The following is a 20,560-nucleotide window of genomic DNA, read 5'->3' on the forward strand; positions in this document are numbered from 1 at the left end:
AACAGGATCTGAAATTCAGAGCCGAGGTTCAGACCGATTTATTCTCAAATGGGTTTTGTTTTAGATTTTGGAACTTTGTAGAGAAAGAGTTATAGAAAAAATCCCACGATGACATGTTTTAGCTTAAATTCTGGAGCTTGCCAAAAACCTAACTTCCTCAGATCATATCTCTACAAATATAGTGAGACAAGCTCTGAAATTCGGACTTGAGGTTCAATGCGCTTTTGTCTCAAAAGGGTTTGTTTTTTCACTTCCGAAACTTCGCAGAAAAAAAGTTATAGCGAAAATTCCACAATGACTTATTTGGAGCAGTGAAACCCTAAAATCCAAAGCTCTGATACCAAATGTTATGAAACCAGCTCAGAAAGAGATATAAAAAATAGATCAATGCCTTAGAAATAAGCTTCTTCGAGGGGTAAACCTCATTTACATTACACAAACGAGTAATTCTTAGATGATATAAATGACAAGACCTCCTTTCTATATATAGGAGTCTAAGGGGTCATAATATAATCAGAGCCAACATAACAATAATAATGTAAGGGCACAATAATAAAAATAGTGGGATTCTATGGGGCACAATAATAACAATATGGGAACTACATGGGCACAAAAATATAATAATGGGGTTGTAGTAATAACAATAAGGAGTTACACTAGTAGTATAGGGACCTAACAATTTGAGTAACGCCTTAGAGAGATAAGTTAAAAATACAAGTTGAAAAAGTAGTTTTATCATTTTATTATTTTTTAATATTTTTATTTTTTACTCCAAAAATGGTGAATCATCCCCCATGGTTGACATCATGATATTGAATCCTATTGGTTCTTATAAAGTTTATTTTGGTTGTAGATGTTTCTTAGGAGGCCCATCTTAGACCTCAAAAGTCCCCTAATGAGAAGCTTCCTTCTCCTAAACAACTTGTAAAGTCATCTTATACCATGAGAGGTTCTTGATAGACTTGGAATGATCTATTGACTAGTTCCTTCTACCTAAAGCTGCAAACTAACTCGCTTTATTCTACTCAACCTTTGGACCTTCCTACTCCATGTTCTCTCTCACTGTTCTATTGTTTTCTATTACTTAAATAAATTGGCCCTTTAACCTATATAACTTTCACACTCTAACTCCAATGACATGTCCATCATCAGAGCTTTATCCCATGGATTTAACCAATTAATTTTTATCTTTTAAAACTATAATAAACCCCTTTTTCTATATCATAGATACTAAAAGTAAAGTCTCCTAGGTTCTAGAACCCATACAACGTCCTTCACTTTGAACATGCCTCATGAATCAATCTACAATATCATTGTCCCAACTACCTTCATTACATGTTTGTTATCAAAACCAAATTCCACATGCATATCTGAGTCTTAATCGATGAGGATTTCGAACAACTCTTGTTCTCCTATCATATGATGTATGACTCCATTGTCCAATAGTCACATAGTGACTGGTATGGTGCTTAATGAAAACTAAGAAATAAGTGTTAACTCTGTCTCAAAATTCTTGACAAACTCTCCCACCCAAGAATTTAATGATGTAACTACCACTGATTATGTACCCTTTCCACCCTTCTCCTTCTTTGGAAAATGTGAACCATGACATCCTTTCTTATGACATGCAAAACACTTGACCTTAGTCAAGTCCTTCTTCTTCTTCTTCTATCGTGACGCTAACTCCTGACTCACACTATAACTTTTTCCATTTCTCTTCACTATGTTTCAAACAAAAGTCACGTCCTCGTCACCTTTCTGCTCACTATACTTGGCCTTTGACTACTCCCTCATCTCCTCTTGGTTGTATTCATCCCACAACCTATTAAATGAGTTATCAGTTCTCCCGAGCATAGATTTATTTGAAAAACAAATCTCTTGTCATTAAAAAACTGCTTAGCACCACGTTCGCTAACTCTACTTCATCCACATATTTTTCCATTGCTACAAGTTAATCATGAATATGAGTGATATTTAACACGTAGTTTGTCACCAAGTTAGATCTAGCCATTTTCATAGATCATAGATGGTCCCTCAACACCATTTTCCTGTTAATGACCTTACTTTGATATAGGCACACCAAAGCATTAAACATTCCCTTGCTTGAGCTCTTCTCATATAAGTACCTTTTTCCCAAAGTATATTTCATGCCTTCATCTCCCCCTTTGCTAGAGTAGCCCTCTCCTTAGCATTTTTTGGCTCTAGTATCACCTTCTTAACAATCTCCCATAAATCAGTTTTTCTAAGGTGACAGTAGCATTCCAAGGTAGGAAATTTGAGTTTCCATCATCTTAAAACCAAAGACCCATTGTATTCATCTTCACCGAATCTTGCCAAAGATACATGCTAAGTCCCATCAAGCACACTTAAATGAGGAAAATATTCCCTTAAGCACTCAAAGCCTAATCTTTCAATTCTAGTCAAACCCCAACTGAATGCTCAGTGCTTCAAGCACCCACGAAATTCACTAGGCAGCTTTCAAATCGGCTAGTTTACTTGTGATATTTATTGTCACTTCTATAGTTGTTGGATGTAGCATTGGTTGCAACCAACCTGACACCACTGCAGGTCGCTGTTTTCTTATTATGGCTACAACTTGTTATTTCTAGCTCAACTACTTACTAACCTATGCTCCTGGGTGTCCTTCAACGACCATGCCCAATGGATAAACCTACAACTTTGTAGCTATCCCTATTGCCAAATTATGTAATTCTGGAAAAAAGATAGGGATTCTTGTTTCACCCTGTAGCAACAATGACCAACTCACCTCTCTCTATTTCCAGATTCCTACACCAACTAGTGTTGTTCACACTAGCCCTCACATGCTAAATTCGTTTGTTTACTCTATCGTCAATGCACTTGCAATCTGACTTCTGATGGTCGTCTAGTACTGGATTATCATCTACATCGAGTCCCTATACTATCAGTTGCTTGGCCCCTATTTTGTTGACTCTGCTTTGTTCGACCTTTGACCAATTATGATCCCCACATGTGGAATTTGATGTTCGATGAGTTACCGAGCTAAGTAACTTTACTACCACGCAATCTATCATCCCATGTTAATGTCGTTCAACCCATGTTGCTCCGTGCATCATGTGTCCTAACACTCAAACATTGTTTGTTTCCTTGCTTAGCACCTATCTATCAATACATCTATTGGTCTTGGTCCTCACTTCTCATAGTCGAATTTGACCGCGGTTAATCCCCTATTTTTTACAACTTTTAAACTCATCTACCCTATAACATGACCACATGGTATGATGTTGACATGTAATCTCATCCCCTACGATCTTTACCCCTACACAAATCCTAAAATTAAATTTGTGTCTCATGTGGCCATGGCCTGGCCTTCCTAGAACACATGTATGAACCTGAAATCTTGATTCTAAGATTAGCTTTCTCAGAGTTTATCATTTTGATACCATGTTAATGTTTTTGAACCCAACATTTAGACAATTAATTTCGGGTAGATATTGTCTATTAAATAAAAGAAAAGTGAGTTATGAACCTAAGCAAAAAGAATGTTCAGTGGAAGCTGATCCAATCTCAATCACACACTAACACATACAAATTTCTACACAATAAAATCAATTATTCATTGTTATTAATCAGAACCTACTTAGGCTCTTGTCTTGGGATAATTTCTCAGTAAGGAAAATACATATAATAAATTTGGATCTAATCCACTTGATCAAGCCCTAAGCCTCGAAAAATGTAGATCTCCTTGTTGTACTTGTGCACTTTTGTCTAGCACACTTGAATGAGTCCTAATCCATTGTGTGAGGTTTTTTCCTCCTCCTTTTCTTTTATAACTTCTTACTAAATTAAGTGCCTAACTCTATGTCCAATGGACAATTACAAATTAAAATATTCACTAAAATAAACACTTTTACTTTTCCTTAGTTTATGTATCTCAATCACTAACATAATTAATTATGTGTTTTCCCTAACTTATGTTTAAGATAAATTAGGAAAATCACTTATTCAAAACTTAAATAAACATCCTAGAAAAACGTTAGGCCAGCTTTTTTACTTCAAGACAACCTACACAAAAATACCTCCCCAAAATATAAACATCAACAAACAATAAATGAAAACACATTTTTTCACTTATTCAAAACTTGAGTAAGCATCCAAGTGAAACTTTGGGTGTTTTTTAACATCACGACAATTAAGCCTATGCAAAAATACCTCCCTCATATACAAACATCAAGAAACTATAAATGAAAACCATTTTTTTCAGCCATTTGCGAGGAATAATAAATATCCAAAGTGGGGCACGTTTCCATTGAACATTGGGAGCTAACCTCAACTTAGACCATTTATTGACTTTTTATCATGATATTAATTGAAATTAATTAAATATGTGTTCTTTTTTTCTTAATGATAGAGAACATTGTTTTTTTTAATAAATATTTTATTTTTATTTTCAAAAATTCTGATTAAAAAATAAAAATAAATAAATAAACCTCTCCCTCACACTCAAATATACTATAGAAATATTTAATGCGACTCTTGATGCAAGAATAAAACAACTTTGCTTTTGGGTTTTTGCCAGTCTGATTGATTTAAATAAAGCAAAACTTTGTAAAATTCCATAACTTATTAAAACCTATGAATTTCGAGAGCTTAAATTGATTTAAAAGTATGCAGAAATGTGTTTTTTATTTATAGAATTCAGTAACTTATATGAAACTATGAATTTTGAGTGCGTAAATTGATTTAAAATACAGGTGAACTGTCCACGTGATTGATAGAATTCAGTAACCCATTTAAAAATATGAATTCTGAGTGCTCCCTAGAACCAGACATTAAAAACAGAAAGCTCCACTATTCTGATGATTGGTACATATTAAAATGAGATGTTCCAAAATTTCCCACTAATAATTATAAATGCATTCGATCAGTGATACCATCTGATCTCAGCCGTCGAAATCGATTGATCCTTCCTCGTCACATCCCAACACTTCCCCCGTGTGTGTCAGCGTGCATATATCTACGTTTTTTTTGTTCATTTCTCACAATATGCGTGTGCTTTACTGACACATTATCCACTATCGATTTCTTTATTACCAAACAAATTTCTTCCACGGTGCTTCCCCCACACTGTTGGAAGTGGATGAATTAAATTAGGCCAGAAATCAAATATTGTAGAGGGAAAATCCATGCATGTGATTCATTAGCAAAAAGTAGAATTGACAAACGAGGTTTCCTACTGGGTAAGTTTTGCCATGCAGTAAATTGGCGCCAGGCCCAACACTGTGATTCACAAATTGTACCCATCGGGTTTTTGTTCATGTATAAATATGATTAGCCCCATGAAAGTAAATCACTTTGAGTGCATATAGGAGAATAACAGAAACTCCAGTGGCAACTTGTAGAAAGGGAAGAGGCTCAAGAAAGAAGGGTATTTAAGAGGTTCTTGGACATTTAATTGTCAATGGGGTTGTTAATTGAGAAATCCAGACCTTATATAGCAATGATATCCCTGCAATTTGGATATGCTGGCATGAGCATTATCAGTAAAGTGTCTCTAAACAGAGGCATGAGTCACTTTGTGCTGGTTGTATACAGGCAGGCCGTTGCTACAGTTGTTCTGGCTCCCTTTGCTTATTTCTTTGAAAGGTATTGATGCATTTCCCTACATATTCTTAACATTTCATGTTCTTATTCCTAACACTTCATGTTCTTACATGCCTAGATCAAATTTTCCTTAGCAAGTAAACATGATCCATCCGGTATCTTGGGACCTTTTAAGTTGGAATCTTGAATAGTCGTACCTGTGGAGGTCTCAAAATTGATATTATGTTAATGGAACTTTTCAAAATTAAAATTATAAATTAACTCTTCAAAGTTAGGTCTCAAATTCACTATTATGTTGATGGAACTTTTCAAAATTAAAATTATAAATTAACTCTCCAAAGTTGTTAAACATTTTAGAATATTTCAAATATCTGATAGATAGAAATTAACTACTTTCTATCATATGCCTTATATATCTGAAATATTCCAAAATTTGCAAACTAAATAAAAATGACTCTAGATAAATTTTAGAGCAAAACCTTTATAATGTTTAATACATTTCAAACACTATCTCTATGCAAATTAATATCTAGAATCATGAATATGTAAATTGAAAACTCGTATTAAAAATCAGTAAGACGCAGATTGAAAATAATCACTTATTTTTTCAAATTTAAACTCGACTTGATACACAATACCTTGCTATGAGTATGAGTTTCAGCTTTTTCAAATAAATTTCCCTCCCTCAAATCTGTCTAATTTAAGTAGGAAATTCTTCTTCATATTTTTTGTAAGTAGGAAATTCATCTTCATATTTTTTTTTCCTTGTTACTAACTTAAAGTTATCCTGATATTGTTTTTTCTTACAACTAACTTACAATGCGCATTGCAGGAATGTGCGACCCAAACTTACATTTTCCATATTCTGCCAAATATTTGTACTGGGTTTGTTAGGGTATGTATTATTTCATTTTCATGGCGTGCTGCTTCTCTTTCGTATAATCCCCTCCATCTTTGATTGTGCCTGAGATCATTTTTGGCGAGTAATTTAACCTAAATATGGAATTTTCTAACGCATTCACAGGCCAGTAATAGACCAGAATTTCTCTTACCTGGGTTTGAAATTAACTTCTCCAACATATGCATCTGCACTGACCAATGTACTCCCCTGTATGACTTTCGTGATTGCTCTCCTCTTGAGGTAATCAAACCACGTCACTCCTTCCAAATCTCTACAATAAACACACAGTCATGATTTGTAAATTTTAATTTTTTTTCGGTGGTCTCTCATCTGTATTTGCGTAGAATGGAGACAGTCAATATAAAAAAGCTGCGCAGTGGAGCAAAGTTGGCGGGAACGATCGTGGCCGTAGGGGGAGCTCTGTTGATGACGTTATACAGAGGTCCTCTTGTTAGGATGTTTTGGTCTCCACATCATCAATCTTCCAAGCATAACCAAACATCATCGCCAGGAGCAGCAGCCACTGTTAATAAAGACTGGATCGTGGGCTCCGTTTTGTTGCTGGCTGCCACTCTTGCGTGGTCAATCTTGTTTATCCTACAGGTGATTATATATTTTTGACAAATCTGTTTTTAGAATCTTACAATATAACATTCTTTGTTATTTTCTCTGGAAGATAGATATATAGTTAGTAGGGATGAATTGGTTTGTTGAGTTGAGGATTGTAGTTATGTTTGGGGAATTAAATTATCTTAAAAGATATTAAGTCCGTTAAGTCCATAATTCTGGTTAGTGATATCTTAGTTATGTATAGATACCTTAGTTATATATATATATATGATTCTAGATCTGATAAAATTTTTTATTAATAAAATTTTGTTTTAATTTTTTTTTTGAGAAATTTTATTAATTCTTTTTGTGTAAATTGAATAACAATTGCTTCAATTTCAAATTTTTAATATTGAAATATCAAGACAATTTTTCACCATAGTCTAATTCTTAACTGAAATTTGAAATATCAATACAATTTTTCACCATGGTCTAACTGTTCACTGAAAAGTTTGGTCCCATATATCTTATGATCCAATCCCAGATAAAACAATATATATCTGAGAGCTACTCCAAACACTATTTTACCAGTTCAAAAAAAAATATGATGACCTAATAAAGACTTACCATTACTCTGATTCATGATTTTCAATGTGCAGGCTGCAGTCCTAAAAACATATTCTGCTCACCTTTCCCTTTCGACTTTAATATGCTTTATAGGGACATTACAGGCAGCCGTTCTGAGCTTAGCTGTCGTACGTGATCCTTCCAAGTGGGCGTTAGGATGGGATATCAACCTTTTAACTGCAGTCTACTCTGTACGTTTTGTTTTGTTTTTGTTTTTTTTTCACCAAAAGTTAAATTTGAGCGTGAGAGTTTGCATATAAATTTATAGCAAAGAGTAATTAAAATTGCTGAGTGCAGGGAGTGGTGGCTTCAGCAGTTGCATATTATGTGCAAGGCCTGTGCATGGGGGTAAAAGGACCTGTTTTTACCACATCATTCAGTCCGTTGATGATGATAATCGTGGCAGTTATGGGATCTATTATTCTCTCGGAGAATATCTATTTGGGCAGGTTTGTCTGAAGTTTTTATCATCTCAGAGTGGTGTTTGATTTCAATAATGTAGTTTGCTATTTGGATTTAGTGAATATTTTAAAATTTGATGAACAAAATAAAATTAGAAAGTTGGTAATTTATATATGTTTTCCAAATTCTATAAATTTTTTGAAATCTAAAATTTAATATTTGTTCTCAAATTCTATAATATTTTTCCAATCTATAATCTAATATTACAAAATCTGATAAGCAAGAATAACCAAAGTATACCATGTTTCCAAATCTAGAATCCAATTGAGTTAGCTGGCCACAAATATCATGATTTGAAGTACTAATTAGTTCTGCTGATCTACTTAATACAGTGTGTTGGGAGGCGTAATGATCGCAATAGGGTTATACGCTGTTCTGTGGGGAAAATCGAAGGATAGTGAGGTGTCAACTGATATAAATTGTTTGGAAGTGCTTCCCCATTCTCAAGTAATGGCCCCCACAAGTGAAAAAAAGGAAGATGACATAGAAGCAGACGCCAAGCAGAATTGAACGTATTGAAACAACTTTGTGCGAAATAGAAAATACAGTTTGTAAGTTTGGTATATAATCATGTAAATCTAATGAAATAAGGATTTGGTATCTCTATCAATACTAGTTGCTCTATGATACCTAATATTAATGGATTCACTTAGTGAGAAGGTTATCCAACTTCTTGAAATGGATTATCGATAAGTTGGGGTTTCAAAAAAATGGATAATTGCCAATGTAACGTCCGTCAACACTAGAGCAGAGTGTCTCGAGTGTAGTTAGACGTTTCTCTTAAAATATGATAAGTCTGTACTTTGTGTAAATTCTGTCCATCCGGCCGAAACTGTGATTCGGGTATCTTATATATATATATTTGTTAACTGGTTTTAGGGTTGATTTGATACCCACTATATTGAAAGCATTGTAGCACAACCACCACATTAATATAAATGTGGTAATGAGCTTTGGAAAATAAAACCATAATATAAATGTGGTAATGAGCTTTGGAAAATAAAACCATTATATATATATAAATTAATTAATGTGATTAATAATTTTAATATTATTAATATTAAAGTAATACAAAATATAAAACTTAATTTTAATTTAATTCATAATCATTAACTATATCAATGTTATGTAAGTTAATTGAGAAATATGTTTGCTTTTTCATCTACTTTCAAACTAATATGTTAGAAAAGATGAGGAGCATCATACAAGAATTCTTAGATTAACCATTTTCGCGAATAACTTTTTAATAAATTAAAGATAGGGGTAGACCAAAGAAACTGAAAAACTATTCATAAACAATATTTTTAAATTATCAAATCTTGGTCATTTATAATTTAAAATTTTCAATAATTAAATTTTTTTCCGTTTCTATTTCCCTAAGAGAAGTTTTTTATCACTAGTCTTTAACTATACTCATTTTATGGCAGAGTTTTATATTACAAAAATTCTATAAGAATAACATTGCTTGTTTAATGAGTCATTTTTTTAATCTAAATTGAAAATTTTCAATATTATAAAAATTTGATTAAGAGAAATTAAATCAAATATTTAATTTTGTTTCTATAATCATTTTTTTTTTAATTTAATTAGCAAAATTAAAATCAATTATTGAGCCAAGAGGCTCATTGAGTTGAGAAGCTTATTCTACAACCTAGTATGAAGGTAATGTGCAAGTATGTAGCTCATTCTACAACCTAGTGTGAAGGTAATGTGTAAGTATGTTTCTCCCTCTTAAAATAAAAATAGAATATTCTCTAAATAAAAAACAATGTATGCTATAATAAAAAAAAGAAGAAAAAATAATTATTATGTATATTTAATTAGTTGTCTTAAACCTTATACTTTTCAAAAATATTTTCATACTTGATATCAACTTTATATATATTTATATATAGAAAAAAATGTTAAAAGAAAATATTTTAATGTTGTATATGATAAAATATCAAATGTGGGTTATGAATACAATGTTTTAATATGAATTAATATTGACTTATACTTAAAAATATACGCACATGTTATGTAATTTATATAACATTCAAAAATACAAATTAAACATTAAAACATTGCACATTGTTTTTTGCACTCTAAAATAAGTTTATACCTCAAGAAATTTGATCCTCTCAGCTCATGTTAGATCCATGGTTAAGATGGATCCTTGCTAGTTGAGTTGAGAAGCTAATTCTAAATGTCAGTGTGAACGAGATGTGAAAGTATGTCCCTTACTCTTAAAATAATAATAAGATATTCTTGTCCACTATAATAAAAAAGGGAAAAATATGCTATTCATATTTAATTGATTCTTTGTATGACCTAATATAATTTGATATAAAGTAATTAGAAGTAAAAAAAAATTGAGTCAAATGTTTAAACTTCATACTTTTCAAAATATTTTAACAAGTGATATCAACTTCATACATATCTAGATATATAAAAAAATGTTAAAATAAAATGTTTTAATTTTGTATCCAATGTGGATTACGAATAAAATATTTTAATATGAATTAATATTGATGTGAGTTGAAAATATAACAATAACAAAAAAAAATATTTAGTGTGTAGCATATAATAACTCAATGGCTCAATCTACATGCTATGTAATCTCTATAACATTCAAAAATACAATTTAAACAATAAAAAATACACACTATTTTTTACACTCTAAAATAAATTTACACTTACACTTGAATAAATTTAATATCACTCCACTAATATTAAATACTTAATTAAAATAAATATATATTAATTTTATTTCATTACTATTTATAAAATTTCAAAATATTTCCGAATTCTAAAATCACTTTGGAATATTCTACCTTCCCTTAACCTATGATCCAAAAAATGTTAGAAAAAAATTGGTATTTGTAAGTCTTTTGTTATAATTGAATATGGGATGTTCGATAGTAACACAATTTTAATGGAGAATTTGTTTCACTTTTTTTTTTTCAATCAATCACACTACCATAATCTTTATATATGTCATATCGTGAACATCTATCTAGGTAGATAATTTTCAACCATAGTACTTTAAATTAAAATATTAATAATACTCATTTATATATATTTCATTACTCTTAATTAATAGAAAAATTTATTATAATTAATTATTGTTTATTATAGATTACCATCATGGAAGATTATTTATTATAGTTTTTTTATTAATTAAAGTTGATCATAATTGGTTATAGTTAATTATAATTTACTTTGTGATTTTTTTATGGTTAATTTTGTGGTTGACTTTACTTAGATGTGGTTTATTGTAGTTGGTTATGGGTGATTGTTGTTGAATATGGTTAACTTTTTTTGGGTCAATTCAATTGCATTAGAATTCCATTATATTTACCATCAATCCAAGTTAGTAAAGTTGTGAAGTGTAATGTATAATATATGCTAGGTTTTGATTGCTAATTTGAACTACTAAACTTTCACTTATAAATAAAGTTATAATGGATTAAAAGCTTTGACAAACTAACTAACTCAATAAAACCATGGTTATAAAACATTTATAGATCTTAATACCATGTAAAGAATTGTTATAAAACAACCAAGACCTCACTAAAACATGTAATTTATAAATATATTATTGAGTTTAGTGAATGCGAATAACAATTTCTATTTAATAAAAAGATCCATATGATTAGCCTACACTATATTGACACACAAGAAAATTAAAGTTGATAACTAAATTGAAATTGCAAGGAATCAAACACACTAATTGTAAGAGAGTAAGACTATGACCAATATGAAACATAAACCTAAGTGATCGCTTGTATTAAGTAAATAATGGTGCTAGTCGTTAAATGAATAGAGTTCCTTTTGCAATGAAAAACTAAACCATGAGAATGAAATAGGGCATCATTCTTTCTTGATACAAGGCCTTCCTAGATTAGTCACACATGGTAAGTAAAACTAATTCTTTTAGACTACTATAGCTACAACTATGAACTCATTCATGAAAACCACATTAACCATGAAATAAATCACCATCAAGATAGACTTAGAATAATTGTAAAATGTTTCCACACTTCATTCTTTTTTCCATTGCAGGATTCATATGTATTTATACATGACAAGACAATAAATATTAAGAATATTGTTACAATATTTTAGAAAAAAGTAACCAACTTGCAAATTTCATCGATTTATGGATCGAGTTGTATATTTGATACAACAAATTCATGGTAGTCAACATTAATTTCTCTTGTAAACATCTCCAATCTTAATTTGTGTGGATCCATTCCATCATTTTTTCTAGTGGATCATATACTCTACCATGTTACTCTACCATCATTTGAAACCCATTGATTGCATTGTTGATTGCGCCTATATGGTGACGTGGATGACTTCTAGTTCTATCTAATAGGTGGAAAACCTTATCTTTACCTTTCAGCATGTCCTTAACTACTTACTTTCACTAGACCATATTAGCAGCTATCCAACCTACTATTCAACTACAAAATGGAAGACTAACTATGGAATGTGTCAATTTATATAACTATGACATTTTGAATTTTTTTTTTTTTCCAGCTCGTTCACGGACCCTGGTCAGTTGATCTGCTACTCCAGGTTCAATAAATCTGGGTGGACCCCACCCGAATGGGGTCCACCCCTCGGTCACCACAGACCTAACCCCAAGAGCTTTCGGGTTTCGACCCTGTGACCTCCCATTGGCGAGGCCCTGACTTGACCGATTGAGCTAACCCTTCGGGCTAACTATGACATTTTGAATTATTTTTACAAAGAAACATATTAAATTGTAGAAGGAAAGACACATTTACCTTGGAAGTGTCCACTTGCAACCTTTGTAGCTTAGATACGATCATTATGCAAAAATGATATCATTGGATTATGAAATGATGTCTATTGTAAACTTCTACGATAAAATAGGAAAAACTAAGGGAAAGAAAGTGACAAAAGGAACTTATTTTTGAACCTCAACATTTTCCCATACTTAGGGATTTGCATGTCCTTGTGCACAAGCAAAATTGCATTTTTTTTATTCTCGCTTATTGCAACCAAGTCTTAGTAGCTTATATGAGGACATCTAAGTCATCTCCTGGAGTTATTTTCTTTGTCATAGCAATAAACCATCTCGACTTCCTTAGGAGGATCCTAGCACTTAAATTTTTGATATTTTAATACAATTTATTATTGGATTCTTTAAGTTTCATGTTCCCTTTAATAGTGCATATTATTTAACATCCTCTTATTTTGTGTTATTAGAACATCGTTCTCTTTTCTAATATGTATCTCAAGAACCTCCAACTCTATGATTTATTCTTTTAACCTTTCTACTAGATCCTTGTCTTCATAAACATCAAATGTTAGACTGTATGTAGGAGATGGCAATGGACTATGATTAGGATACGTTGATTGATTGTAAATAGGGGAAGAAACAAGGGCTTGTACTTAGTCTTTCTTTACCTCCTTCTCAAGAGAATTAATATATTCATAGAATTTTTGTTGAGAAACATCAGTTTCTAAGCTAGTATCCTTTTATTTTGGTAGTATTGTACATGATAAAGGAGTAGAGATCATTGTTCTCTTTCTACTAGTTCTTTCCTTTTCTAGTGAGATATTGCCTTCTCCATTGAAATCTTCAACATTAATTACCGATTGTTTAACATTTTCATGTTACTTTACTCCTTTACTCATGCTAGGGGTAATTATTCAGAGCCTGATTTCATATTTAGAGTCTGGATTCACTGAAATTTCATTTTGAGGATTTATTTTTTTAATTACCCTCTTCACTATGGTCTCTTATATTATTGAATTGTTCTTTGATTCTAGCACAAGGGTTCATTTTTATTCTTTATATTTTTCTTTATTTTATTTGCTCCCTTTCTTACTGATTTTCTTTTTTGTGATTTTTCCCAAGACTCTTGTGGTTTTGGGCTCAAACCCATGCTTTGATTATTTCTTCTATTTTAAAAACCACATGCTCAGAGTTTAGAATCAAATCTCTGAAGACCTAGTTCTAGTGCATTTTGTTTAGAACCTTGAGATTTTGTTTCTTGAAAGATTCATAAGCTTCTTTAAAGTAATTCCTCACAAGCAACTGATCCTAATTATCTTCTCTTTGACATAACTCTGCCTCAACCAAATTTTGACAAGTCAAAAATGATACAGACTCCTATCTATTTGGTATGTATTGTATTCGTTGCATGACTAGCAGTGGGGTCATAGGGACGTTGGTATCCACCCCCCTTATAAGGGCGTTTGCAAGGGGTGGTGCCCCCCTTGCGTCAGTGTTTTAGGCAGACACAAGGATAAGGGGAGGACCTACTCATGGTTTTTATGCATGGTTTTGGCAATGATGGTTTTTTACATTGTATTTTGTAACTTCGTTCAAGGGAACTACAGTTATGTTCTAATCCAAAGTTAACATATTACGGGTTTATGATTTCTCTGGTATGTATGTAATGTCTTATAACATTGAAAGGAACGTAATAAAAAAATAATCTAGTTTTCTGAGTTTCGAGTTCCAAGAGAAAAAATTATGTCTATTTTTTTGTTCTTGCCATTATATGTTTTTTATTTTTTAAGAATTCATTTGTAGGTAGTTTATATATAGGGCTAAATCCTTCACTATCTATATTTATGGAATTTCTCTGATTATTGGAAAGAATTATTTTAAGAATGATAAGGTAATAATAAGGTAGATATATTTGATGGCCTTTTTGTAAATGCACTAAGAGGTGAACATGATAAAAATAGTACCAATACATACATGCCTTCACAAGTGACATATTTATGAAGAATAAAGAGAATATCCTTCTATTTCCTCCTAAATACAGAGACAAGTATGCCATTTTTCAATTTTTTTTTTCTCTTTCAAAGTTTATGAGAAACATTTTCCATGTATCTCCTTTAACTTTATAATTCTTGAACTACTTCTCACCAATATTGGGAAATTCGGTAGCCTCTGCCAAGAAAATTATGTCACCTTGAGTCATCTATCACCAATGTCTTCTTCAATTCAATCAAAATATCCCAAGAAAGGTCTAGTTACCTCTATGTCATATTCCTAAAACTTTTCTAAGAACTCTAGCTGACCAACTTTGTCGAATGTCATTTTGCACTTTGGATATGCTTCCAAAAACATAGTTCATGTGAGATCAAATATCACTACTAGTGTCATCCTCAATGTTAAGGGAGTCTAAGTACTCATGTTTACCCTTTTATCATTGCTTTCATAGGGTAATGTGGAGTAAAGGAGGAATGATTGGAGGAAATGATTGTAAATGAGATGAAAATGTGGTGGAGAAGTGGAAGACTTTGAGTTTGAGATTTCAATGTTTTGGGTGGAAACTGTTATAGCTTAAATTGACCCAGTAAAAAAAAATTGACTTCTCTATAGCTACTACCTTAAAATATCCTTTTGATATGAACCAAGAGTTTCTTAGAGGGAGTATAAGTGGTGAAGCAAACCTTGAGGTAGAAAGGATGGGTTGTTCTACAACATATTATTAGTTATTGAGTTCACCTAATGCTTCTAAAGGCTTAGTTAATGATGGTTATGCTTCTTGGTGATGGAGAAGTTTTATTAAAGAAAACATTAAAATCATCAGTCCCACAATTTGTTGTAGAGTTGTTGAGTTATTCTAGAAGTAGACACTAGAGAGCTCACATAGAAAATGAAATAGTTGGACCCTTCTACAGATTCCAAGTTTGGATTCAATTGAGAAATATACTACTTTCTCTTAGAACATGGCCACAATATGTCTATGAATTTGCATAAATGCTTCATGTTCAACACAAAGAGACATGACAAGAAGGTTTCAAGGACTAATGTTGATTTATGTACAAAAGATATACTATAAGTTTGGTTGAATTCATGCCTTAACTATATATCAAATTATGTCCTTCAAATCTAAATCACATTTTTTCACTTTTGGTAACCTTACATATTATTGTTGTTGTCCCTTTTATTGTCGTTTTTTCTCACCCTTCAGCTTTATCTAACATTCCCCTTTAGTACTTACTATATTTTATAAAAAATGCACTTGGGCACACTAGTTTGGTCCCTTGTCATCCTTGACTAATATTTATGGAGGGGAAATCAACAACAATATGGAACTAGTTTAGAGGATTCATTGTAGTGTGAGAAAGTTCTCATATATGGAAAGTTGGCATTATTTTCGTAGCCTTTCTCTGTAAGAATTGTAGTGAATACATTTGTGGGTTTCATTTTCAGTTCAAAATCTAATGGTTGACTTGAATGCATCAACTCCAAGGCCTTCAATTACTATTTGAAAAAAAATTAATTATGGAAGAAAATATTCCTTAGATGATGGCTTCACCATATTCAATTGATGAGTCATATTCACACACGAACCCTCCCTCACATTCAAAGTTTAATTGGGGGTGGGGGGCTGACTATATGGTGTTTTGTGAAAAAAAATTATAATGTTGTGGGAACATGTGAATAGTGGACCCCCCTATAACTTTTGAAAATTGTTAGCCCCCCGCCCCTGAACATTCAGCTTAAGGTTTTCTCATACAATATTTTTCCGTAAAAACAAGCTTTGTGGGAAAGTGTGGCATCATCATTTTGTCCTTCAAAGACTGCCATCTATTGCATAATAAAGTGGTGGTGGACATCATGGCTAAGGAAGATTACAGAATGATTTTTTTGAGATGATGCATCCAGATGTCCTCAAAACTTGTAACACCCTCCTCCCACACTTACCCAAGTTTACCGGTCCACCGAGGTAAATATGTGACAAGGCCTTAAACCTTGAATTATACAACCAAGATTTATTGTGTAGCCCCTCATTACCAGTCAAGGGATTCTTATGCCCAAACAAGGAAACATACACTACCAATATTTATCACAATCCCACCATTACCGATCAAGGGATTACTAGGCCTAAGCAAGCATGATGCCTCTAGATTTCTTCACCAATACCTTGAGTAATTTTCCCATCTCCACCCTTGGGCTTTACCACGTATCCCACAATTCCTGGTTAAGGGATCCCTAGGCCTTGAGGAATTCTCCTGAGACCACCTCACATGGTTCTAAAACCATGTAGAAATCCATCACAACCAAATAAAAGAACCCCATCACACCATGGCTACCTAGAAATGGAAAGACAAGGTTGAAACCACTATCACACGTAGAAAAACCATTGCCAATGACAACAAGAGAACCAAATACACACATGCATGTACCATGTACACGAAAAAAAGCAAGGAAGTCATACATGGAACTTCATAGCTGCAAGTAATCCTAGTGAATCCACTAGATCTAACACTTCCTTACTTGATCTTTACTTCCCTTTGCCTCCTCCTTCATTTGTCTTCTTTTCTCCAATGCTACAGTGCTCCAAGAATTCTCTAAGTGTGCAAGAGTATGAGGGAGAGAGAATAGAGAGTGAGCTCCAACCCAACACTTTCAAAAGGCTATGAATTGTTCCTTAGAGGCCTCATTTTTCTTCAATTTCCACAATTTTCCTTCAATTTCCTCCTCACATGCAACCTATGACCTTTCAGCTTCCTTTTATCCTATTTTTCATTATTTTCATAAATAAAATGCCAATTAATGCATCTTTTCCTTTTCAATTCCTTTTCCATTTCCTTTACCAATTCCCCTTAGCCATAATAAACCAAATGAACATCGACTAGGACGTTTTTCCCAACATACAGATTGGAATTCGTGTCCCATGACCTTGGTATTATTTTTCCTTTATTAACTTTATTACATGAACTTTTAACTCGAGGTTGTTTCAAACCCCTCTCCCTTAGGAGAATACAGTCATCGGTGTTCAATGATACTTACAACCAGCAAGACCATTGGAAAGAACAACATATTTCCCATGGAGCTTTATAACTTAGTGTGATGCAGTATTTACAATGATCAACCTACAGAAAAGAAAAGCAACATGAAAAACATAATAACATGACACCCATACTGCTTATTAGATCTTTATAACACAACTTCTTGCAGTATTTACAATGAAAACCATACATAAATATGTACATATACCAAAACTAATTTTCCTTTAAGAGAAAATAATGAAGGATACACAACCTACATTTGATCAGTCATCTCCCATTTTGCTTCATCAAGCCCAAAGTGCTTCCTCTACACTTTAACTTACTCAATTTCTCGATTCTGAAGCATGAGCATCTTTCACTGCAATTTTCTCTGAGGTTCCCACTGGAATTCTCTTTCTAGCTCCACCTATAATATAAACCAATAAATAACATCATAAACATAGTTTACATAACTTTTAAGAAATAAAACATGGAAAACATCATGGACTTTCACTGTCAGAGGTAATGCAAGTTTGTATGCCACTACTCCAATCCTCTTAAGAGTCTCGAAAGACCCGCAATACCGAGGTGTCAACTTTGCACATGACCCAATCCTCAAGGAGATCTTCTTGGGATTGATGTGCAAGTACACATGTTCCCCAACTTGAAACTCCTTAAATGCCCTGTCTTGGTATTCATAAGTCTTTTTTCTATCCTATGCTACTTAGATTCTGCCTGATGACCTACATTTCATGTTTCATCTCTACCAACATCTAGTCTTATCAACACTGTATTCACTGGATCACTCCAACTAATGGGAGTATTACAATTCCACTTATAAAGTGCCTCAAACAGACTCATCCTAAGTGACTCTTCATACCCATTGTTTTAAGAAAACTCTACGAGTGGAAGGCACTCTTCCCACTTTCATTACTAAGGCATAGTATACATTCTCAACATGTACTTGAAACTCCTATTAACCCTCTATGTATGTCCATCTGTCTATGTATGATAAGTTGTGCTGAAGGAAAAATCTATACCCAAACCTACAAATAACTCCTTCCAAAAACTGGAAGTTAACTTATCATATCTATCTCACACAATCTTCTTTGGAACACCATGAAACCTCACTATCTACATGATGAAAAATTGTGCTATATCACTCGATGAATAAGTAAACTTCACTGGAATGAAGTGTGCTACCATTGTCAACCTATCAACTACAACCATAATAGAATCATGCTATCTAGATCTCCTGGAAAAAATTGTAATGAAATCCATGGAAATGAATTTCCATTTCCACTCTCAAATCAGAATCAGCTTTAGTAGACCACATGGATTCTTACATTCTTCTTTTACCTGTTGATAATCCAAACATCTAGCCACAAACTTGGCTACGTCTTTCTTCATATTCAACCAATAGTAGAACTTCTTCACCACTATAAGAGTGTTGATTTGGGGTAGCATCAGATGTGCTCTAGCCATGAAATTTGGTGGAGAGGTTGGGTCACACAAGATCTCCAATTCCCAGAAAGGGTTCGGGCAGATTCTAAATAGATTAGGAGATATTAAAATTAATAATATTTTTAATGGAGTCCCTAAGTCTAAAATTAGGGAAAATAAAATATTAATGTGTATTAATATGAATATGTGTTAGAATGGTCCAAAATACATGGATCAAGCCATATCTAATCTTATCCATTGATTAGGGACTTAATCTTGGCCATTGAGATATCAATAGGAAAAGTATAAGAGGAGGCTTTAGGGGCACTTAGAGGATACACTGAGGGAGACTAGTCAGTTCAATTTCAAGAGCAGGGTTTGTTGAGAAATTGAACTAGTGGTCTCGAGAGCAATCAGGAGGTAGCAAGTACGAAATAGAGAGATGACAGATCAGAATAGAATAAGCAGACGCAGAGCCAAAGGAAGCCAAGTAGAGGCAGCAGAGACTCTGCAGCGCTAGAAGGGCCTACATCATCTACACAAAGGCTATAGGAGTGACGCAGAAACTTAGAGAGGCTACGCAGAGCCTCAGTAGGCTGACGCATAGGGTTTCAGGATGATACAGACGGTTTCAAACTGACTCAGAGAGTTTCAGGCTGACGCAGAGGGTTTCAGGCTATAACAAAGGTCAATAGGGCCTAGGCTAGGTTTAGAAAAGTGCTGGAAATTTAGCTATCTATGGGTAAGCGAGTTTGGCACCCTGTTGTACAAGAAAATTGCTGAATAATAAAATCCTCCCCTGCTGCACCGGTTTTCCTACATTGGGTTTTCCAGGGACATTAGTCCAAAATAACTATGTCAATGTGTGCATATGTTCATTTTTGTATTACGGTATGATGTCTACAGCAGTATTTATTTTAATGTTTGTTGAAGTAATTTCATGAATAACTTATGATATAAGTAGGAAAAATAAATTAGTTGTTGTAGGGATAGAATTTTCACATGGTATCAGAGAAAGTAATCAGAGACAGAAAGGGAAAATCAGTTATGGGTCGAGACCATGATGCAGAGGAATCCACCTCAGGGGGCTCACATAGATTTTTAGAAGATTGCACAAGAGAGAGAGATTTTGATTTCTCTATGTTGCCTTCTAGGTTGGAAGAAGAAGTGGCGTGCATGACTAGTGTTGCATCATCAGAAGTATGGTATATAGACATGAAGCCTCATGGCATACGATGA

At 33.1% G+C, this 20,560-nt stretch overlaps 1 protein-coding gene across 1 annotated transcript; it reads left to right on the forward strand.

Annotated features, from left to right (window-relative positions):
- The first annotated feature begins 5,350 nt into the window (after positions 1 to 5,350).
- LOC149209631 (WAT1-related protein At5g07050-like) lies at positions 5,351 to 8,940 on the forward strand. Its single transcript, XM_089394305.1, has 7 exons — positions 5,351 to 5,625; positions 6,416 to 6,478; positions 6,608 to 6,724; positions 6,829 to 7,087; positions 7,693 to 7,851; positions 7,958 to 8,109; positions 8,455 to 8,940. The coding sequence occupies exons 1-7, from the start codon at positions 5,441 to 5,443 to the stop codon at positions 8,630 to 8,632; spliced, it is 1,113 nt and encodes a 370-aa protein (XP_089250431.1). The 5' UTR covers positions 5,351 to 5,440; the 3' UTR covers positions 8,633 to 8,940.
- Positions 8,941 to 20,560: the final 11,620 nt, after the last annotated feature.

The sequence above is a fragment of the Pinus tabuliformis genome, chromosome 1_2 (assembly GCF_031772625.1).
Source record: "Pinus tabuliformis cultivar Carrire ecotype Pingquan chromosome 1_2, CPIR1, whole genome shotgun sequence".
Lineage (NCBI taxonomy): Eukaryota > Viridiplantae > Streptophyta > Pinopsida > Pinales > Pinaceae > Pinus > Pinus tabuliformis.